The following is a 24963-nucleotide window of genomic DNA, read 5'->3' as shown; positions in this document are numbered from 1 at the left end:
GACCGTGTTCAAAGATTGAGGTTTGAACAACAAGGTCCTACTGTACAGCAGAGGGAACTATATTCAATATCCTATAATAAACCATAATGAAAAAGAATATGAAAGAGAATATATATATAACTGAATCACTTTGCTGTACACCAGAAACCAGCACAACATTGTAAATCAACTACAGTTCAATTGAAAAAAAAAAAAAAAAAACCTGAAGTTTGAACCTTCTATTTAAAAAGCAAAGACACATCAAATTACAAAACAGTATAATGTTGAATCAATCATATATATATATATCTATACCCTCAACCAGCCTTTCTCAGCTAACGTTCCTCACCAGGAACCACAAAACACAAAAAATGACCACTTCCGCATTCCCCCAAGAATGGTACATAACTAGCATCATTCTGGATGCACGGGAGAGAAGTTAATTCACTACTCACTCTGGATGCTGTAGGACATTAGGGCTTAATTCTCTCAAGGAAACCCCCACTTGAGAAAGGGAGCAGCACTGATTTGAAGGTCTTCCATTTAATTTTTAACTATTTTACTTAAAAAAAAAAATCTCAAACACACCAAAGTAGAGAGAAGACAACAGTAAACCTCCATGTACCCATCTCTCAGCTGCAACAATTATCCATTCAAAGGTATTCTTATTTCCTCTAAAACCCCTCCCCACAGCCCCTTCCACTAACCAACAGATCATTTTGAAGCAAACCCAGATATAAATTCACCCACAAATATTTCAGTATTATATCCAATCTTCAACCATGCTGATTACAAGAAGTTTCCTTCACATAAGTTGTTTTGTTTTGTTTTGTTTTGTTTTACTGTGCAGTTCCATTTATCAAGTAATCAGTGAGAAGTAAAAATTTCTGAGGTGGTCTAAAAATACTAGTCAAACGCTCATAGCACATCATTTTGGAAGGAAGGAAGGATTCCTAAACCCCAGTTATCAGCCTAGGCTATGTTGGACCCTACCTCTAACACAGAGCAGCAGTGCAAGCACCTTACCACTGAACCAGTAATACTCCACCATCATACAAGGAACAGAAATAATTATGTGTGACTGCATTGTTATTAAACAATTAACATTTACAATATGAAATAAAGACCTCATCTGTAATTAGGACATAAAATAATCTTTTTGGAACTGACAGCTAAAGGTATGTAGGAGTGGAAGACAACATAAAACAACCTAGTAGCACATTAAAGTATTATGAAGTACAAACATTCCAAAACTAAAAACATACGAATTTGACTTTAACTGAATTTTTAGTTACAGAGATCCTTTCTGTAAAATGTATAAGGGGATTACAAATAATACTGTTTAACGTTAATAGTTGTATGTATCCATTACTGAAATTTTGTAGTAGCAGGGATGGGTGATTAATCATTTTTCTTAAATTTATAAGCTAAAATTATCATGGTTATGTTCCTTAGCACAGGACTTTGGAATCTTGAGTATTCATTCATGTGTCCGTGTGTCAGAGTGGACCCAGAACTGTTTCCTGAGGAAAATCTTGGTCTTGCTCATGGGTAGTCCCTCAACTGGCCAGGATATGAGAAAACAGAAAATGATGCTAAATAACATTAAATACAAACAATTGACTATATAAAACACACCTAAATATCAAATTCATACAACTTAACGTTTTAACATTAAACATTTGGAATTATTAATTTTTTATCCTATTAATGATAAAGTCTGAATATATATAACATGCTCCTGCATCTACTATGTATCTATTCAGTCATATTAACAAGCTTGTTTGCCAAGGGCCCAGAGACATTTAAGGACAGCAGTTGAAACTGACGCTTTTCTGCTCTGAGTTTCTGAGGCCTGAAAATGGGTTCAATTCTCTTACATGGGACATCTCTTACCTACACAATTACTGGTAACTGTCAGCCTTCAGCAGAGGAGCAGAAAGGTTTTTCAGCATGAATACTTATCTCCTAGAAAACACAAGAGTCATTTCCTTCCCTGATCCCTCAACTGGGAGGCTGAAACCCAATACCTTGATAACCTACCCTTTATTCAGACTAATGGGCCAATTATTCTAAAGATGACGTTCTTTAAAAACAAACAACAACAACTGCTTTTAAGAAAAAGAAACCTTCCCTGGATAATTCATGAAGTTAAACATTATTACACCACTTTGTTAATGGTATTCAATGGAGAAGTCACATAAAAAGTGGTATTGTTGGAAGGGGAATTTACTATTCGAGAAGCGGTGGTGATAGTTCATTCTTCATCAAGTTATTAAGATTATCATTAAATTAAGATATAACATCAGATACATACTTTGCCTTTAAAATTTACATCAATCTACCAGGAACTGCTTTTTATGAGTGGTTTGAGGAGGGGACAACTGCATAATTTTGCACATGGCTATCCAGCTATCCAACCATCTTCTGTTACAGGTTTACCAGAGTTTAGCCTTCCACCACTCACCTGCTGTGCTACCTCTTTCACTCATAAGGTACAGCATAAGCTTGGGTCTTTTGAAAGCTCTGTTCTTTTCCACTGACAGGAATTAGAAAGAAGCAGTGCCTGCGTCCTCGTCTGTACCCTCTATCCATTCCCCTCGTTTCGGTTGAGCCCCTCAGTTTATAACTTTGGAGCCCTATCAGAGGGGAGACTATCTACACTTTCTATACCTAAACAAGGGGACATGAATCCAGTTCACCTCAAAGCAGTGGAAGCCACAACGACACAAGTAAAAGAGAAGGCAATCAAGACACACAACAATCTCACAGAACTCTCCATTGTCTCAGCTTTCTGATAAATGCCTCCAGGTCCTGTTACTCATGAGGGTACAAAGACCCTCATTAAAGCACCAAGATTTGAGAATCTATAATGGGCTCGGATTGCTTAACTGGCCATAACTAGATCCTGCCCCAAAGCTAAAAGCCTAGAGATTTAAAGAGTGAGCCGTAACAGTCATGTGCTGTTTGGCACAGAACTCTCTACATACAGAAGTATAATAAACCTTCTCAAGAGAAATAAGTCAAATGTTCTTCAAGGAAAAAAAGTCCTTCTAAGGTCAGTCCCAGGGACTCCTGCTCTCAGGCACTGCAGAAAGGCTTGTTCTAATCACACTGCTAGCACTCCTTCCACCAATTTCTATAAAAGTAGTAGTACTGTCAACAATATTGCATTTGTTTTTCTGTTATGTGTCCCTTTTTAGCAAAAGCATTATATACAGTACAGACTCCAACAGCTAAACTGACAAGACAAAACATATTTTAAAGATGTCTCTGCTCACCACCCTGTCCCTAGAGCCAGGAACAGGAAGTAACTGCAACTCGAAGAAATCTAAAGTAAGCTTTTACACTAGAGGAAGGGATAACTAAAACCTTCGAGGAAGTTGTAGGGAAGTAGCCATTCAAGTAATTTTGGTCCCAACTGAATGGTGTTAATATTGTCAGGATCTACAAAAATATGCTATATATTAATTACAGTGTGAATAAGAGAAAGTCCCTGTGGATTTAAAGAAACGTTATCCAAAAAGGACATTTTAAAGTCATAACTTACTTTTCTACAGATATATGATTAGAAGAAATGCTTCAGATAATTCAAAGGTAACACCTGAGGGTCCCCATGGCTAAATCTGGCATAGCCTGAGCATAGACTAGAATTGTGACAGCAATGATTGGTAACACATTCTATTAAAAAACTGAATCAGTGAGTCCAAAATGATACTAAATAAAGAGTAAGGCGGAGGGGGAACCCTCCTTTAAAGATGAATACCAACCAATAAATGTAGAAGGAATGACAGAATTACAAAAAACACTATTTTGCACTCACTATTGCAATAGATGATTTGAACAAGAATAATTAATGGATGCTAAAACCACAGAGTATCAAGGTATTATCCCCACACATTACAAAGGGGATAAAGATACTGTTACGGTGTAGAAATGTGACACCGCCACCTTAACCAGGGGATCAAACAACCAATCATGTTAACTGTCTGCCACCACATGCCTCCCCATAGAACGCCCAAAGAGCACAAGATCTCCTGCGCAATATTCCTGCCAAAGATCCTGAATCTAATCCTAAGGAGACAGGCAAATCCAAATAAAGGAACATTCTGCGAAACAAAACAAAAATATCATGTCATGAAAGAAAGACACCGACCACCACGCCTCCCTGCCCCGTCCCCCCCTCAAAAATATGTCTGGGAATTGTTCTAGAAAAAAGAAGACTAAATAGATTTAATAACTGAATGCACTTGTTCCTTGACTGGGTTCTGAATGGGGTAGAAAAGATACAAAGTTCATTAAAAGGAAAATAAGGAAATATGAATATATATAAATATAACATTCTATCAGTGTTAAATAACTTGAAAGTGCCAATTTTGTTATGTTGGTACTGGAGACTATCCCTGTTCTTTGGCAATACATGCTGAATATTTAGGCTGTCGCTCAAACAGTTCAGCCAAAAAGTGGCAAAATGTTGCTAATAGGTAAATATCTAGTGACAGGTATGTAGTGGCTCACTATGCTATTCTTATAACCTCTGTAGATTTGAAAACTTATCAAAGTAAAAAGCTGAGAGGAGGAATCCAGAAAAAAAAGTTAACACAATGTTTTAGATGAAAATTCTAATACAAATACTGTAAACAGACTTACAAGCCTTAAGAATAGACTTATTTTAAGTAACATTTCTGCTATAAAGGAATAATAATTTTTCTTTTTTTAGACAGCATCAAAATTTAAACATTAAAGTTTTTAATCAAAATTAAAAATTTTTTAATCAAAATTTAGCATCAAAAGCTTCCAGTGTGTTCTTCTAGCCTATAATTAAATTAGTGTTTTCTCTATAAAAGAAAACAACAAAAAAAACAAAAAAAAAAACAAAAAAAAAGAAAACAACATATAACAATATTTAGACTAGTAATTAGCATTATAATTAAGTACACAGACTCAAAGTAAACAGATTAAATTTCTGATAACAATCTCCCCAAACTAAAAAATAACTGCCACAAACTTATCTTTAAAAACTTGCGGGCTTCCCTGGTGGCGCTGTGGTTGAGAGTCCGCCTGCCGATGCAGGGGACGCGAGTTCGTGCTCCGGTCCGGGAAGATCCCACATGCCGCAGAGCGGCTGGGCCCGTGAGCCATGGTCGCTGAGCCTGCCCGTCCGGAGCCTGTGCTCCGCAACGGGAGAGGCCACAATAGTGGGCCCGCGTACCGCAAAAAAACAAAACAAAACAAAAAAAACTTGCAATTGGACAAAATTGGAAAACTATATTCAGTTTAATGAAAACTATATTCAGTTTAATGATAATTTCCTTAATGTGTAGCTCTTAAAAAAAAGTTTTTCCTCTTACTATAAAAAAAAGAGTTGTGGTGAATTAACATACTAAGGTAAAACTACTTTAAAGGTTGTATATAAATCACTCTGGGGACAAAATATAATACTTAAAAAAAACTCTGCAAGGTTTTATGCAAAGGATTAAAAAAATCTAAAAATTCAACATTTTGTAAGTATTAATTGTTAAAATATAATTTAAAATAGTCTGTAAAAATATACCTCTTAAAACTAGCATGGGACCACTCAAGATAACAGTTCAGGTAGCAAATACACAGACTATGAACTGAGAATCAATTCCCATCATAGAGAGAAAGATCAAATATTTTAAAAGCTCAAGTCACATAATAATATTAAAATTAAGAGATTACATAATGAAAAGAAAACTACAATTAAAAAATGAAACAAATAAGGAAAATATTTGTAATCAATGGCAAAGGTAGAACGTGTTATTCTAAGAGTTCATAAAATAAGCATTAAAAAGCTCAATAGGTAAATATCAATACAGAAAATACAAACAAAAATTTAAAAAGCCAAATAAATGCAAAAATATATTCAAGAAATAATCAATGAATATAAATCAATAATAAGCTACCATTTTACTCTAATAAGTGGTAAAATTATAACTCCCAATAATGAATGTTAAGGTTATGGTGACACCAGTACACTCACACAATGCTGGTACAGGCTTAAATCTGTATAATTTTTAGAACATAAGTGATATCCATTCTTTTTAATGAATATTTGAACTCCTTTCACATGCTAGACACTGGGGATAAACAAGAAAGCCACAATCCTAACCTCACACAATTTATAGCTGTTGTGAAAAGACAGATTTTTGAAAGATTTAATCAGAAAGCATGGTAATTGCTTAAACAGAAAACAATCAAGGTTGCTAACTGGGCTCACTACACAAACATCTAACCTAGTCTGAAACTGCTGGGGAAAATTACTAGTCATTTACTGGTTGCCAAGCACCTTGCCAAATAATGGGGCTTAAATAATGAACACCACGTGGTGTCCGTCTGCGAAGTCAACACTCCAGAAGTGGGTAATGATTCGCAACCACAACAGATGCAGCAGGTACAGTAACTAGGAGGATACAGAGAAGGGAGAAGCGGTGGGCACGGAAGGGAGGTCACAGTGGCGGGATAGGAAGTGATTCCACGGTAGTTAAGGGACAGAAAGGAACAGGCCGGCAGGAGCAACAGCATGAAAGGAGACGGGCGGGAAAAGTCACTGCAGACTGACTGACGTGTGGGAAGCCCACCGTGAACCAAGACACAAAACCCAGATGAGGGGAGGTGTGAGGGGCTAGGCCAAGTCAGCAAGGCGAAAATCACCACCGTGCAGCTGGAGACACAGCTCGGGAGCTCAGAGAACAGCTCTGGAATGAAGGTATCACTTAAACCATCCAGGGAGCAGCAGAAGAAAGAGCAGAGTCCTAAGGAGTTAGGACTGGAGAGAGGAGTCCAGAGGCGGCGGGAACAAAGCCTGAGACGACAAGAGCCAGAGACGGACAGAGTCGAAAGGAAGAAAGAGGAAGTGGTAACAAGAAAGCACATTAGGGCTCAAAGAACAATTCCGAGGTCAGAGGTGACTTCAGTGAGAGCGGGTTTTTCGTCAGGTGGTGGCCGGGTGCTGCTCCTAGCGGGCTGAGGTGTGAAGGTGTTCTTCTTTTTGTTGCTGTTTTTTAAGGAAGTAAAGCCAGCAGATACTCATAAATGTTTGCTGGTGACGAGAAAGAACAAACAAAGGATGCTTGAAGGAAAGGGGCTGGAAGCAAGCTGCGGTAGGGACTTTGGTTTGTTTCAAGGACAGAAGAGGCAGAAGAGGTGTGAGCGCTGTGACGCCACCGGGGAGCAGTCAGGGGCAGACAACCCATGCAGATACAAGTTATTAGAAGCACACGCACAGGAACGGCGAAAACACTTGCGGTGGGTATTGAGGCGATTTGGGCTTTTTTATGTTATTTTATGATCACTGTATAATAAATTAATTGGGAGGAAATAACCCCCCAGAGAAGTCTAATCAAAATACATAAAGAATTCAAATTGGAAACGCTGGGACAAGTCTGGGGAGAAGAAAATGGTGCCAGTTATAAGGGCCCACTGGTGCCAGGCAAAATGGGAGAGCTAATGGTAGCCGAGGGATTTCAGAGAAGCCTCCCCAGGTGGGCAGAGTCAGGCAAAAATGAGGTGCTATTTAAATACTGAAATGGAGGGGGAGAATGACATGGCAATGGGACAGCACTTTAGCTTGTCGGCACATTGGAATAGACTGAATAAATAAGGGATTCCCAAGAGCAAAGTAAGAAACTAAGTGTTAGGCTGCAGCATGCAGGCCTGCAAGCCCCATACTTGCCCAGCTTCAAGACCGAAAGAGGAGGCCAGTCAGGCCAGCAGAGACATCAATGACTTAATGGATGGGGGAGCTTACATGTCGAAAGCAAGGTCCTGGAGCAGCACGCTACTGTGTGCAGATGACATGGCAGCATTGTTTGCTGGGGGGCGGGGGGAAGGGGTAATCAGTTATAGGGAGAACTGACCTCAGGTTGGCTCACTGGTTACCAGGGAAACTAGCAGAGGAGCACGCGCCTCACCATCCCTTTGATAAGCTATCATGGAGGAGATGTTCTGATTTAAAGGTCAGAACCATCGCTAGTTGGGGCAGGGGCAAGTATGTAGGAAGGTCAGTCATGTGAGTAGGGTGTAGGTCAGGCAGGGACTGGTCGAGCAGGGGATGTACAGAGAGCAAGAGAACAGCCATCTTGGGTGGCCTGATCATACTAAGTTTAAGAGATTTTACATAATGATATGATACATGTAACAAAATGGTTACAGATTTATACTACGGATGTAATATTACAGGCAGAGAGTATAACTTTTAAAATCTCAAATTTAGGAGAGTAAAAAAGCACAAGGGTTTACAATGTCACGTATCTATCCACATGTAATTCCTTCCAGGGAATACTTGGGAGCTTTGGGAAAATAGTGAGTTGGAGAGACTCAAAGAAAAGGAATACTAAGCAGAGGCTCCAGGATTCAGACTAGGTCAACTTCCCTGGGCTACTTCCGCAGCAGAGGAGGTAGGAAGATCATTACTCATGCCGTAACTTACGAAAGGGCCTGGGTTGTATAAATCGGAGTATACAGGGGCTTTCAACCTTACCCAGCTCCCAGAGTGAGCAGATTTATGTCAGGTCGGAGATAGCTAAGTGGTGCTTGTCATTACTCTATTCACTAGAAAACTCTTTAAAGGATGAAAAATATGGAGCTCCTATTCTCCAAAATTATGAACAAGCTGAATGGTAAGATTATCTTGAAAAAGTTAGCTTTTAAAAGTTTACATAATCTGACTCGACTGACCCATATTAGAATTTCAATCATCCAATCTTTTCCATAGCAATGAGATACAATTAAAATATGTGATTTCAATGATTCATTCCCAGTTGTCCATGGGATGTATAATGTACTGGGAATACAAGAATTTAAAAATACACACTACTAATATTTATTAAGAATGCAGTTCTTCCCACCTGGAATATGTCACCTCTTGTCCTTAAGCCTGGCTAATTTCCTGTTCGTCATGCAGTCACTCCCTTGAAAACGCCTTCCCTGATGCCTCCCACCTGCTTCTCCCATCTTTGTGGCTATAACCTGTCACCCTCTACTAGAGTCTCAGGTTGACTAGTGTGAAGCTCCCATCAGAATGTAAGCTCCAGAAGGAGGGGGCCATGTTAACCAGACTCAGTCTGATTCTTAGCACCTAGCACTGTGCCTGGCAAATGCAATGAGTAGAATTAAAATTCAAATGAATCATAAAGAAATTTTATTCTTGGGAAGGGCACTTTAGGCTACAGCCTCACTCTCCCCTGCTACTATCTCAGAGAGTCTGATATCCCATTCCTACGAGTACTTGTTTCCTTCCTTGAAGGTTAGAGCAGGAAGGGACCTGAGAGTCAGTCAATCCAATGCCTTCATTGTCCAGAGACGTGACCAAAGCTGCACTAGTCAAAAACTTTAAAAAAGGGCCAATAAACAATGTCATATCATTTGTTCCTTCATTAAACACTTATCTTTATCCTCCCATTCCCCAATATTCAATCCCTCTGCTCATAACCAATATAATCCTTCCCCAGTTGTCTCCATCTGCCTACAAAATGTTTTTTCAGTATACCAGCTTTAAGTTAGATAAATGCTGTATGTCTGTAAATGTCAGTGGAAATCTACCTTTATTATCTGGTTACCACTTCATTACCTGTTACCTAAAATTTGATCATAAATTGTCCTAAGAACAATGGTTTATCTTAGTAACATCTTTAAAATTTTTTAGATCATTTTATAGACAGTATGTATTAAAAAATTAGTCATAACTACTTCAAAGTGGGAAAAAAGAATAGAAAACCCAATCAGAAAACAAATTATTTACTTGTATAATAATATTACAGGAAAAGAAACATTTTTATGACCATATGACCACATTTTTATTACACTCAAAAATTTATTAGCTACTATCTAATCTTACCTACACTGATCTACCAATTAAATATTAAGTGCCTACCTAAAAGCCGCTTCCCAAAAGCAGTTCATTCCACAAACATCAGAGGGCAGCATCCAATAGGGATTCCAGTAACACAGAGAGAAATCTTTACACCTAACAGAGTAAGACAGAAATAGTCCTATGTGAGTATTTTGGCTTAAAACTAACAAGGAATTTACTCAATAACATAAAAACTTACTGTTCTATTTTACAGCAACAAAACTGCAAACCCAACTTGCTATGGTAACTTGAAGATTTCTGGAAATTGATTTCTCCCTTACTTAGGGTAGCACTACTTTAAATAGAACTTTAAAACCTTTAGGCAAAAAATACCACAGACTGGAAACATTTTTTAGTCATGAATGCTCTTAATATATTAAGCTCTCCTCCTAAGATGACATAGAAAATATTGGAATACTTCTAAAATTTTCCTTCCTTCATTAACTGCACATATCCCCCCTAGAATAAAATCCATTCTGCCAAACAAAACATTTGCTTATTCTGAAGCAAAATTTAAGCCACAAATGCTGGTAGAAAGGAAAGAGAGAATCTTTAAATGCTTTTAAATTAATCCTCAATCCAAGCTTAGAACACCAAGTATCGTGTTTTAAGTTGGAAATAAGAGACCAAGTTGATATTCACGGCTCAGTTTCATTACCTACACATCTCAGTTTCACTATATTTCACAAGCTAAAATGGGGGATCAAATGTGGACTTTCTTCTTAGATTGCAGGTTGGAGCTAAAAAACCCCACAAATACACAACAACAACTGCTCACATTACAAGAAGTATGTTTTTCATTGTTATTCCTTTTCAAAACAAGAGTCTAGCTGGAAATTCAGTACAGTGGAGGCTTGGGTTTACTAAAGCAAGTATGAAGTTAGAGTGAGTCACTAAACCAGGTCACCTCATGTCCCATCACCATTAATTCAATTATAAGTTACTGTTCTTACAGTGAAAGGTCTATGAAATTTCATATTTGCAACATCTCTGATCACACCTCTCACAAATGTCAACAGGCTAAGACAGGGGGTCTCAATCCAGGATGTACAATGAAATCACCAGAGAGCCCTACACCAGACCTGTTAAATCAGAAACCCTGAGGACAGGGTCAGGCACTGGTTGCTTTTAAAATCCTGCCTAAGTTATTCTGTATACTACTGCATGAAGAACTACGTCAGAATTTTTAAATCAATGGAAAAAAGTGACACTATAATTTGTTTTTTCTTGAAATGGACACCGTTTTCAAGCACAGCATAAAAAGTTAACATATCTTAGTTGATAAGTCAGAAAATGTGTGCAGACCAGTAAAATGTACAACCTGATCAGGAAATTTGTTGGTCCCCTTCCAGGAGTGGTCATGTAGTTTTTAAGTCTTGCACTTATTTGTAGAGACAGGCTGAGTGGAAGTGGCAACAACTAACACAGAGTTTTTTTCAGATTCAAGAGTTCTCACATCCATTTAAGCCTCACAACAAACCTGTTCAAATAGGTATCTCCATCTTTCAGATACAGACATCATCAAAGCTTTCTTTCAACAAATCCACAATTTATTTATAATCAACACCTAAAGTGCCCCTTTGTTCCAGGAAGGAAATAAGTTGGTTATTCCATCTCCTTCTGTCAAATCTTCCAACAGTAGAAAATGAAAATTAAAAATGAAGTCTCAAAGAAAATGACTAATTAAATTTTTTTGTAAAAATGACTGCTTGAAATTGTGTATTAATACCATTTTCTGCCTCAACTTGTATTGCTCCCAACCCTAGGCAATCATGCATCTATTTTCTGTCTCCATAGATAAATGGAATCATATAATATGTGACCTTTTGAGTCAGACTTTTTTCACTTAGTGTATTTTCAAGGTTCACCCACTGTAGCATTTATCAGCACATTTCATTCCTTTTTATGGCCAAATAACATTCCCTTTTATGAATGGATGGCTATACCACATTTTCTTTATCCATTCATGAGTTAATGAACATTTGGGTTGTTGATACTTTTTGGTTATTATAAATAATACTTTTATGAACATCCATGTAAAATTTTAACGTGAACGTATGTTTTCTATTCTCTTGAGTATATATATATATACACACACACACACACACACACACACACACACACATACATATACACACACACGTGCGCACACACACCCCTACGAGAGGAATGGCTGGATCATGTAATCAATGTAAACTGATTAATGCAGATGAAATTACAGGGAAAAAAATGTGAAGTTTTAGGTAACTTTCTTGACCATAACTCAATGTCAGAAAACACAGTTTACAGAAAGAATGTTCTCCTTCTGTCTTTCTTTAATGGAAATATAAAACATATGCACTAGTGAGTATACATCCTCCTTACCATTAAAAAAAAAAAACAAACATAAAACACTGAGCTGCTGCTAGCAAAAGGGGGCATAATTTATTCACAGTTTCTTATCTCCCAAATTTACATTCTTTCACTTCTGAAAATTTGGTTTTAAAGATTAAGATAGAGAGTAGAAACTCATACTGAGAACTCATTACGTACCAATAACTATCACTACAAGCAATAAATGAGGAAAAGCAACTAATCTGAGACAGACAGTACTGGTATTTTCAGGCCAGAAAAAAAAAAGTTTAAAAATATTGGAAAAGTAAAGGTACTTATCCAAGTTCTGATTATTAGTTGCTTTTGCTTTTATTCCTTAAGACTATTGAAAATGGAACATTAGACATACAAAATTCAAAGAGGTAACTCTATTAAATCATTTTAATGGGGCAAAACTGTAGCTGACCTAAATGGGTATGTCTTCAGTAAACAATGACATCCAGAATCAGTGAAGTTCATAAATGCAAAGTTTTTCCACTGTGGATCAAACTGAAATAAAACTTTACCATGACTCATCCCCCTGTTTCATACGGCTTAATATTTCTAGCTCTAGGTGGCTTGTCTACAAGCAAACTGATCAAGGGATAGCACAGGGATCTCCGTGGTAATACAACAGTCTGTATCCTGACTGTGGGGGTGATGACACGAATTTCACTTATGTGATACAACAGCATAAAACTGCACATACACATGAGTGCAGGTAAACTGGTGATGTCTGAAGATGGTCTATGGGTTGTACAATGTCAATTTCTGGGGTTCTAATATTCCACTATGTTGATACACATATATTCCAGATACAGTAGCATTACACTAAGCTCGTGTAAAATGTTACTACTGGGGAAAAACTGAGTGAAGGATAAATGGGGTATCTATGAAGCTTCCTGTGAACTTTTATTTATTTCAAAAACAATAAATGAATCACAAATTAAATTCCTCCAAATTTCAGTACTTGAAAAATGTTTTAAGAATTGAGACATCAGAATCAAGAAGAACTATAATCCTGCAGCCTGTGGAACAAAAACCACATTCACAGAAAGATAGACAAGATGAAAAGGCAGAGGGCTAGGTACCAGATGAAGGAACAAGATAAAACCCCAGAAAAATAACTAAATGAAGTGGAGATAGGCAACCTCCCAAAAAAAGAATTCAGAATAATGATAGTGAAGATGATCCAGGACCTCAGAAAAAGAATGGAGGCAAAGATTGAGAAGGTGCAAGAAATGTTTAACAAAGACCTAAAAGAATTAAAGAACAAACAAACAGAGATGAACAATACAATAACTGAAATGAAAACTTCGCTAGAAGGAATCAACAGCAGAATAACTGAGGCAGAAGAACGGATAAGTGACCTGGAAGACAGAATGGTGGAATTCACTGCTGCAGAACAGACTAAAGAAAAAAGAATGAAAAGAAATAAAGACAGCCTAAGAGACCTCTGGGACAACAACACAACAACATTCGCATTACAGGGGTCCCAAAAGGAGAGGAGAGAGAGAGAAAGGACCCAAGAAAATATCTGAAGAGATTATAGTCAAAAACTTCCCTAACATGGGAAAGGAAATAGCCACCCAAGTCCAGGAAGCACAGTGAGTCCCATACAGGATAAACCCAAGGAGTAACATGCCAAGACACACAGTAATCAAACTGGCAAAAATTACAGACAAAGAAAAATTACTGAAACCAGCAAGGGAAAAATGACAACATAAAAGGGAACTCCCATAAGGTTAACAGCCGATTTCTCAGCAGAAACCCTACAAGCCAGAAGGGAGTGGCATGATATATTTAAAGTGATGAAAGGGAAGAAACTACAACCACGATTACTCTACCTGGCAAGGATCTCATTCAGATTCGATGGAGAAATCAAAAGCTTTACAGGCAAGCAAAAGCTAACAGAATTCAGCACCACCAAACCAGCTCTACAACAAATGCTAAAGAACTTCTCTAAGTGGGAAACTCAAGAGAAGAAAAGGACCTACAAAAACAAACTCAAAACAATTAAGAAAATGGCCATAGGAACATACATATCGATAATTACATTAAATGTGAATGGATTAATGGTCCAACCAAAAGACACAGGCTTGCTGAATGGATACAAAAACAAGACCCATATATTTGCTGTCTACAAGAGACCCACTTCAGACCTAGGGACACATACAGACTGAAAGTGAGGGGATGGAAAAAGATATTCCATGCAAAGGGAAATCAAAAGAAAGCTGGAGTAGCAACTCTCATATCAGATAAAATAGACTTTACAATAAAGAATGTTACAAGAGACAAGGAAGGACACTATATAATGATCAAGGAATCAATCCAAGAAAATGATATGACAATTATAAATATATATGCACCCAACATAGGAGCACCTCAATACATAAGGCAACTGCTAACAGCTATAAGAGGAAATCAACAGTAACACAATTAATAGTGGGGGACTTTAACACCTCACTTATACCAATGCACAGATCATTCAAAATGCAAGTAAATAAGGAAAGAGAAGCTTTAAATGACACAACAGACCAGATATATTTAATTGATATTTACAGGACATTCCATCCAAAAACAGCAGATTACATATTCTTCTCAAGTGTGCACAGACCATTCTCCAGGACAGATCACATCTTGGGTCACAAATCAAGCCTCAGTAAATTTAAGGAAATTGGAATCATATCAAGCATCTTTTCTGACTACAATGCTATGAGATTAGAAATGAATTACAGGGAAAAAAACGTAAAAAACACAAACACATGGAGGCTAAACAATACGTTACTAAATAACCAAGAGATCACTGAAGAAATCAAAGAGGAAATCAAAAAATACTAGAGGGCTTCCCTGGTGGCGCAGTGGTTGAGAGTCCGCCTGCCGATGCAGGGGACGCAGGTTCGTGCCCCAGTCCAGGAAGATCCCACATGCCGCGGAGCAGCTAGGCCTGTGAGCCATGGCCGCTGAGCCTGCGCGTCCGGAGCCTGTGCTCCGCAACGGGAGAGGCCACAACAGTGAGAGGCCCACGTACCGCACACACACACAAAAAAAATACTAGAGACAAATGACAATGAAAACACGACGATCCAAAACCTATGGGATGCAGCAAAAGCAGTTCTAGGAGGGAAGTTTATAGCTATACAAGCCTACCTCAAGAAACAAGAAAAGTCTCATATAAACAATCTAAACTTACACCTAAAGGAACTAGAGAAAGAAGCACAAACAAAACCCAAAGTTAGTAGAAGGAAAGAAATCATAAAGATCAGAGCAGAAATAAATGAAATAGAAACAAAGAAAACAATAGCAAAGATCAATAAAACTAAAAATGGTTCTTTGAGAAGATAAAACTGATAAAACATTAGCCAGACTCATTAAGAGGGAGAGGACTCAAATCAATAAAATTAGAAATGAAAAAGGAGAAGTTACAACAGACACTGCAGAAATACAAAGCATCCTAAGAGACTACTACAAGCAAATCTATGCCAATAAAATGGACAACCTGGAAGAAATGGACAAATTCTTAGGTATAACCTTCCAAGACTGAACCAGGAAGAAATAGAAAATATGAATAGACCAATCACAAGTAATGAAATTGAAACTGTGATTAAAAATCTTCCAACAAACAAAAGTCCAGGACCAGATGGCTTCATAGGTGAATTCTATCAAACGTTTAGAGAAGAGCTAACACCCATCCTTCTCAAACTCTTTCAAAAAACTGCAGAGGAAGGAACACTCCCAAACTCATTCTATGAGGCCATCATCACCCTGATGCCAAAACCAGACAAAGATACCACAAAAAAAGAAAATTACAGACCAATATCACTGATGAATATAGATGCAAAAATCCTCAACAAAATACTAGCAAACAGAATCCAACAACATATTAAAAGGATCATACACCATGATCAAGTGGGATTTATCCCGGGGATGCAAGGATTCTTCAATACACGCAAATCAATCAATGTGATACACCATATTAGCAAACTGAAGAATAAAAACCATATGATCATCTCAATAGATGCAGAAAAAGCTTTTGACAAAATTCAACACCCATTTATGATAAAAACTCTCCAGAAAGTGGGCATAGAGGGAACCTATCTTAACATAATAAAGGCCATATATGACAAACCCACAGCAAACATCATTCTCAATGGTGAAAAACTGAAAGCATTTCCTCTAAGATCAGGAACGAGACAAGGATGTCCACTCTCACCACTATTATTCAACATAGTTTTGGAAGTCCTAGCCACGGCAATCAGAGAAGAAAAAGAAATAAAAGGAATACAAATTGGAAAAGAAGAAGTAAAACTGTCACTCTTGGCAGATGACATGATATTATACATAGAGAATCCTAAAAGTGTCAACAGAAAACTACTAGAGCTAATCAATGAATTTGGTAAAGCTGCAGAATACAAAATTAATGCACAGAAATCTCTTGCATTCCTATACACTAATGATGAAAAATCTGGAAGAGAAATTAAGGAAACATTCCCATTTACCACTGCAACAAAAAGAATAAAATACCTAGGAATAAACCTACCTAGGGAGACAAAAAACCTGTATGCAAAAAACTATAAAACACTGATGAAAGAAATTAAAGATGATACAAACAGATGGAGAGATATATCATGTTCTTGGATTGGAAGAATCAATATTGTGAAAATGACCAAACTACTCAAAGCAATCTACAGATTCAGTGCAATCCCTATCAAATTACCAATGGCATTTTTTACAGAACTAGAGCAAATAATCTTAAAATTTGTATGGAGACACAAAAGACTCTGAATAGCCAAAGCAGTCTTGAGGGGAAAAAACGGAGCTGGAGGGATCAGACTCCCTGACTTCAGACTATACTACAAAGCTACAGTAATCAAGACAATATGGTACTGGCACAAAAACAGAAACATAGATCAATGGAACAAGACAGAAAGCCCAGAGATAAACCCACACACCTATGGTCAACTAATCTATGACAAAGGAGGCAAGGATATACAATGGAGAAAAGACAGCCTCTTCAATAAGTGGTGCTGGGAAAACTGGACAGCTACATGTAAAAGAATGAAATTAGAACACTCCCTAACACCAAACACAAAAATAAACTCAAAATGGATTAAAGACCTAAATATAAGACCGGACACTATAAAACTCTCAGAGGAAAACATAGGAAGAACACTCTTTGACATAAATCACAGCAAGATCTTTTTTGATCCACCTCCTAGAGTAATGGAAATAAAAACAAAAATAAACAAATGGAAACTAATGAAACTTCAAAGCTTTTGCACAGCAAAGGAAACCATAAACAAGATGAAAAGACAACCCTCAGAATGGGAGAAAATATTTGCCAACGAATCAACGGACAAAGGATTAATCTCCAAAATATATAAACAGCTCATGCAGCTCAATATTAAAGAAACAAACAACCCAATCCAGAAATGGGCAGAAAACCTAAATAGATATTTCTCCAAAGAAGACATACAGATGGCCAAGAAGCACATGAAAAGCTGCTCAACATCACTAATCATTAGAGAAATGCAAATCAAAACTACAATGAGGTATCACCTCACACTGGTCAGAATGGCCATCACCAAAAGAATCTACAAACAATAAATGCTGGTGTGGGGAAAAGGGAACCCTCTTGCTCTGTTGGTGGGAATGTAAATTTATACAGCCACTACAGAGAACAGTATGGAGGTTCCTTAAAAAACTAAAAATAGAATTACCATATGATCCAGAAATCCCACTACTGCGCATGTATCCAAAGAAAACCATAATTCAAAAAGACACATGCACCCCAATGTTCACTGCAGCAGTATTTACAATAGCCAGGTCATGGAAGCAACCTAAATGCCCATCGACAGATGAATGGATAAAGAAGATGTGGTACATATATACAATGGAATATTACTCAGCCATAAAAAGGAACAAAATTGGGTCATTTGTTGAGACGTGGATTGATCTAGAGACTGTCACATAGAGTGAAGTAAGTCAGAAAGAGAAAAACAAATATCACATATTAACGCATGTATGTGGAACCTAGAAAAATGGTACAGATGAACCGGTTTGCAGGACAGAAGTTGAGACACAGTTGTAGAGAACAAACGTATGGACACCAAGGGGGGAAAGCTGCGAAGGGGTGGGGATGGTGGTGTGATGAACTGGGCAAGTGGGATTCACATGTATACATGCATGTGTATAAAACTGATGACTAATAAGAACCTACTGTATAAAAAAGTAAATAAAATAAAATTTAAAAATTAAAAAAAAAAAGGGCTTCCCTGGTGGCACAGTGGCTGAGAGTCCGCCTGCCAATGCAGGGGACACGGGTTCGTGCCCTGGTCCGGGAGGATGCCACATGCCGCGCAGCGGATGGGCCCGTGAGCCATGGCCGCTGAGCCTGCGCGTCCGGAGCCTGTGCTCCGCAATGGGAGAGGCCACAGTGGTGGGAGGCCTGCATACCACAAAAAAAATAAATAAAAAAATAAAAAATAAAAAAAATTGAGACATCATGCTCTGGATTAAACAGAGCATTTAACAGTAACACTCTCCACAGTAACAGTCCTCAAACTTAAAGTTTACTTAAATGCAACAGCAGAAGGTCTTTCATACTTTTAAATCAAACTGAAAAAGATTTTTTTTCATTTCTAAATGTCCCTGATAGCCATGAGGCTTTAGTGAAAACCATCTGCATAGTGGAGAGTCAGTGATAAGTCTAGGCATATCCAGCATAAGAATGTGGAAGTCTGAATGAGATGCCTCACCAAAGATGCACCTTAAAGGCACGGATACCTGCACTGTGACTGCAAGAGAAATAAAGATGCTTACAGCCATGTTAAAGGAGACCATTCCCATGGTTCTAACCACCATTATTTAAAGATCAGTTCCTGCACAACTCATTTTCAACTAAAAATTGTCTTCAGACATCTAAGTCAGGTCTTCTTTTTCATAAATATCTAGTGTCATGAATATTCAAGAAGTGTGAAAAGAACTGCTTATACGCAAATGGCAATGAACAATTATCTAACCATTTCAAAAATAAGTTAGCATCACACTGTACAACCTAAACTCTCTCGGAAAAAAAAAAATGAATTAAAGATTTAAATGAAAAAAAAGGGGAAAAAACCCACTGGTAGAAAGTTTTTCTATGCATGACAAAAATAAAAATGATAAGGAAAAAACTGCCAATCTGAACACATAAAAATTTTAAACTTCACGTGGCATACACTCTGAAAAAAATTTAAGTTAACATGTTGGAGGGAAGTATTTCCAACAGGTATGACACACAGATAATAATCTTAATGTTTTAAAATAGGGTTTCTATGTCAAAAGTACACATTATTTTCTCATTAACCTAACCAGTTTCCCGTTCAAAAGCACAGAACAACATTAATTAATTAATTTACTAGTCAGGTTTGTGCTAAGCACTTTACAGCTATGTGAAGTATGATCTTCAGTGAACTGAAATACAAGGTGCAAAATACTGGTTTTTATCTAAGATGTCTCTGCATCAACAAAGCAGAGATTAAGGTGGGTTTAGTAAATAATTCAGCCTTCTTCACTGTTCACTGCCTAACTCCTCTCTTCTTCAAAAATAACTGCAGGGAAGAGGCAAAAAATTTCTCCCCCAAAAAACAATAGCGCAAAAATAGTGGTCAAATCATTCTCAGTTAAATCAATGGTTCTCAATCTCTGGCTTTATAACAACAACCTGGAGCACATATCTAAAATATAGACTCCCAAGCCCCACTCCCAGGGACTCTGGTTTAGCAGGTCTGGACTGGGGCCTGAGGACATTTTTCCCAGAGGTCAGAAACTGAAAAAAAAAAAAAAAAAATCATTTAAAATTTAAATGATCAAAACCATCACTGAATTAGCTATAATTTTATTGTGCCAGGCACCATACCAAGTAATCTACACAAGCTATTTTTTTCAATTCCCACAAACAACCCAATTATCACAGATACTCTTACCTCTTTGTAACTGATGAGGAAATGTGTTCAAGGTTAACACAGCCAGTGAGTGGCAAACCTGAAGTCTGTTTCCAAAGCCCTGACTCTTCCCACTCTACATTTTCAGTATATCCTACTAGTTAGTGTTCCTGGGACCCTGCAGAAACCATAACTTGATGGCCTGACCAGATCTGAAAAGGAAAGTAAGGTGACTACCTCCCAGTTAACAGTCATTCACAGTAAGGGTATGACGGGTCCAGAAATGGTATCACTGAAATGCCCAGTAGTTTCTTGATTCCCTACTACCGATATGCTGTACAGCCTCAATGGGATGAAATCTTGATAATCGCTGTCATCAGTGAAATGTGAGAATTTAATCACCCAGAGTATCTAAAAAGCCAGAGCATGGTTTAACTCCTTCTGAAGTACTGACATCTGGTCAGTGCTTTAAGATAAGTGCTTTAGATTGAAAACCTTAAATACAGTCTGTCCACACTGAGCACCTTCAGAGAGTCCCTCTATGTGGAAGAGCCACTACCTCCTGAGCATTCCTCTCCACTGGCGCAACACTCCCCTCCAGCGCCAGTCATGGGATTCTGTCTGCAGTATGGATGTGCAAGGAACACAGCCCAGAGAACCAGAGGCCCCCATCCCAGGCAACATTGGCTGATCCAAGGATGGGCATGTGATGCAAGTCCAATGAGAGCCTTTTTCTAAAATTTTCTACTTGAGATTAGAGATGAAACACTACAAGAAGTTGAAAGACCCCAGGAACAAAGCCTGTCTACAGCAGAAGAGAAAGAGTCCCCAGTCCTTGAGGTCCCTGGAACTGCCCGGGGAATTCTTCCTTCAATCCTGTTCCTTCCAGCAACCCATATAAGCCTATAAATATCTGTTTTGCTGAAGTCATTTTTAATGGACTTTGGTGACTGACAACTAAGAATTCTGATTACTATAAATTAATTAAGGTAAATACAAACTACATTTTACAGGTAAGAAAAGTGAAGCAGAGAGGTGGTCAAGGTTTCACAGGAAACAGGGCCAGAATGAGACCACAGGTTTGTCTGACACTAAGATCTACCCATTTTCTAAATACCAAAATAATGGATTCAAACAAAATGAACTCACTAATAATAAATTTCACTGAAAAATTGCTTCCATCATTTTCTAGTTTTTACTTTGAGAACGTGCAAGGACATTTCCAAGTATTTTGTTGTCGTGGAATTCTGTGCAATGAATATTTTCTATAAGGTTTGACCACTGGAACCTGTTGGGTATAACCATAATCCCATGTTTCAAATGAGAGAGAGAAATAATAGTTTTACTCTTTGAGGTAAGACAGCTTTAAAAAAAGTAGGAATGCAATAAGTCCTGCCAAAAAAAGGAAGATGTTGCTTGCCTCATAGCCCCATTTTCCACTGATGTAACGCTATCTAGACTAGGTTCTTATCACAGCAGCTTTATAGAAAGAGCACTTGCAGAGCAATCAAAGGATACATAGTTTGTAATGCTGGTACTGATGCCCTCTGCACCTCCACCAAACTATACATAGGAAAGAGCTTAAGAATACCTACTCCATATCCCATGGTAGCCAAAAAAGTTGACTAAACTCTATGAGAAATCTAAAAAGATGTTATAAATGATAATATTTAAAATGAAGAGTCCTGATGTCTTAGGAATCTTCTGACCTTAATCAAATCACAGGCTACAAACAATCCAGCTTTTCCAGGGTGCTCCTCTGCCCACACTTCTTTACAAAGAATGATACACCTTCAGGTGTTTTTTTTTTTTTTTGCGGTACGCGGGCCTCTCACTGTTGCGGCCTATCCCGTTGTGGAGCACAGGCTCCGGACGCGCAGGCTCAGCGGCCATGGCTCACGGGCCCAGCCGCTACGCGGCATGTGGGATCTTCCCGGACCGGGGCACGAACCCGCGTCCCCTGCATCGGCAGGCGGACTCTCAACCACTGCGCCACCAGGGAATCCCATACACCTTCAGTTTTAACTCAAATGTGTGCCTCATTTAAAATGAGTAATTATGTTGCCCAGAGGACCTGTAATATACAGCTTTTTAGCTGACTCGACTGACACATCAAGATTCAGATTTCAGTAATGGCTCTATAAAACATTCATTAAAACTGAAGCACTTACTTTCTGAATTTCAAATAATGTAATTTTGTTAAAATTAGCTAGCCAAGCAGATACAATTTATAAAAATTTGTCACAAAATATTAAGTATCTCAGACAAGGCACTAAAAATGAATGTTACTCTAACAGATTGAAATGCTAATATCATAGTCCACTTTCATTCAATGTTTTGATAAAAATGTTGCTTCCTGACAATTCTACCCAATTCAAAAATAGCTTCTTCCCCATAACTTTAAATAAATGCTTCACTGGAACATAACAGACCACCATTAGCTTTTCATGAGCTCATCCAGGTCTTCAGCCACGGCCTCTCCCAGAACAGATAATAGCGTTGACAAACCTGGCTCTGGAAAGTAGTTCTGCTTTTATGAACAGAGTCCTGACTGTAATCAAATCACAGGGTGAAAACAGGACAATCCAGCTTTTCCATGCTGCTCCTCTGCCCAAACGTCCCCTTTCATTTTGGGAATGGCCATCAACTCTCAGAAGAACATTAACAGCCTACAGCTGATCTGCGCTCCCTCCTCCTATCAGCCCGTAGGAAGTTTTTCATACCAAAGCAGCCTTTACCTCTTACTAAGGGAGCACACGGAGTAAGAGAGGTGCCCACAAACAGAGGAGCCTCGTTTTCAAGGAAGTGGAAACGCTCAGATTTTGTTAAGCATTCGTAATGCGTTGCTTTTTTTTCCATTTAAATCTCATGTTGATTCCAACTCTGACAGTGATCTGTGTAAATCCACTTAAGTCATTATGCTTTTTAAATTCCGATTTTTAAAGAGAAACACCTCTATCCCAACGCACAAAAGACGTGGGCATGTTAAGTATCGCTTATTTTTCTTAACTTGCTGTAAGTTTCACGACAGCCCGATCGTTTCCTAAAGAAAAATTCACAGTCCGCAGAAATGCTCTAACCAAATTTAACTAACCGGCAAATAATGAAAATTTTAAGCGTTAACAGGAAATTTAAATGTCCCATTCAGGAGGGGGGAAAAAACTGAACTAGGGCGCCAGCCCGATGTTTAAATATCTCAACTTGAACGCCATGGAAACAAGAGGGAATTCCCACTAGCCAGACAGCAAGAAGGCTTTGGTAGGACCCTCTTATTTTCAACGAATTCTAAGAAAAAAGGAAAAAGAAAATGCAACTGTCAACTAAGAGTTGAAAATTAATTTCTAACTGCTGTGAATAGTGCCTAAAGGATGGGTCTGAAGACAAACACAAAAAGCGTGGGGTGCTCTCGGGCTGGAGCAGCGCTGGGCTCACCCCCAGGGTGAGGAGGAGGGAAACGAGCAAAGGGGATCAGAGTCTGCGGCAAAGAAGCGGGAGACGCGGGCCTGGTGTCGGGAGGCGCGGGGCTGACCCGCAGGCAGCCCGGGCCGGGCGTAGCCCAGCGCCCCCGCGCCCCCCGCCCCGGCCCCCGACAGGGAACGGCCCGTACCTGTCAGACCGGCCGGGATGCGCCGCGGAGCCCGCGCTGCCCGCCCCTCTCCCGGCGCCGCGTCCGCCGCCCGCGAGCCAGGAAGCCGCTGCGGCCTGCGGCTTCCCGCCACCGCCGCCCGCTCCTTCCTCCAAGGACACGGCGAGCTGGCTGAAGGCGTAGAGGAGCGAGCAGAAGCCACAGGCCAGGCACAGCACCACGACGCGCAGGTAGCGCCGCATCACGCCGTCCCCGCGCCGCCGCTGCCGTCGCCGCCGCGCCCGCCCGGGCGAACTGGCGCGGAGGGAGCGACACCACGCAGCCGCCGGCGCAACAAGTTCCTCCTTCGCCACGGCCTCGCGCCCGCCCCCCTTCCTCCCTGCCTCCCTTCGCTCTCCGCCCACCACCTTCGAGAGCGCGCGGACACCCCGCCCCGGAGCCCCGGCCCCGCCTCCGCCGCGGGCCTCTCCCCAGAAGGTGGGCGGCCGGACGCGCCGGCGCACTGAGCGCGAGGGGGGCAGGGCGCGCCGGGTGGGCTGGGGCCAGCGGGACGCTGGACGCGGCTGGCGCAGGGCCTTGGGCCACCGGCGACCCCGGGAGGGCGACTCTCGAGCCCTGTGGCTCCCAACTGCGGGCGAAATGATTGGGGCATTTGAGGCAACCGACCCAAATTCAAATGATGGTTCTTCCACGTGGTAATTTGGGACACTGAAAGCCCTAAATTCTCTGAGCGTGTTTCTTCGTCTCTAAAATGGAGATGACATCCTCATCATAGGGTGCTTGTAAAGATCAAATTGCTTAACGCACGAAAAAACCCTTGCACTTAGACGGCACTTGATTAAGCCATTTCTCACTTACATCCTTCTCAGCAGGGACTTCCCCAGCCTCTAAGATTCTATAATACAGTCGGTACGAGCCATTTTCACCCAGATGTCTAATTACCTCCTAATGCCCTTTAGGATGCATATCTTGCCTCCCATCGAGGTTGTAAGTTCCTATAAGGCTGATGAGGTTCAACCTATTACGCCTTTTTGATCCTCCTCACAGCTCACCATTCGCATGTCCAAAACAATTAATATTCTCCCTAAAGAGCTTTGCCTTTAGCTTTCCATTTCTTTTCCCTCTTTCTCAGCCATATTTTCACTCCATTCATTTATTGAACATTTACAAAGCATGTGCCAAGCACTGTGTGAGTACCTTGGGGTACAAAGACGCCTAGTTGGGGCATGGGGGTGGGACAGTGGATA

General features: G+C 39.5%; 1 protein-coding gene across 3 annotated transcripts in view; it reads right to left on the bottom strand.

Moving 5' to 3' along the window:
* Nucleotides 1–24024, bottom strand: part of GXYLT1 (glucoside xylosyltransferase 1) — a 48066-nt gene extending 24042 nt beyond the window's left edge. Inside the window, exons 1-2 of one of the 3 annotated variants that reach the window (XM_060166535.1) lie at nucleotides 23738–24024; nucleotides 9875–9967 (exon numbers count right to left, since the gene is read on the bottom strand). In XM_060166535.1, coding sequence (XP_060022518.1) covers nucleotides 9875–9967; nucleotides 23738–23958 — 314 coding nt within the window. In that variant the 5' untranslated portion in view covers nucleotides 23959–24024. Of the gene's footprint in view, nucleotides 1–4987; nucleotides 5145–9874; nucleotides 9968–23737 lie in introns of those variants that run through there. The other 2 variants (XM_060166536.1, XM_060166537.1) reach the window with 2 other exon arrangements.
* Between the last annotated feature and the right edge of the window lie 939 nt (nucleotides 24025–24963).

Source organism: Lagenorhynchus albirostris, chromosome 11, assembly GCF_949774975.1.
Source record: "Lagenorhynchus albirostris chromosome 11, mLagAlb1.1, whole genome shotgun sequence".
Lineage (NCBI taxonomy): Eukaryota > Metazoa > Chordata > Mammalia > Artiodactyla > Delphinidae > Lagenorhynchus > Lagenorhynchus albirostris.
Note: the sequence above shows the minus strand (reverse complement) of the source record. Positions and strands in the feature narration are given on the sequence as shown.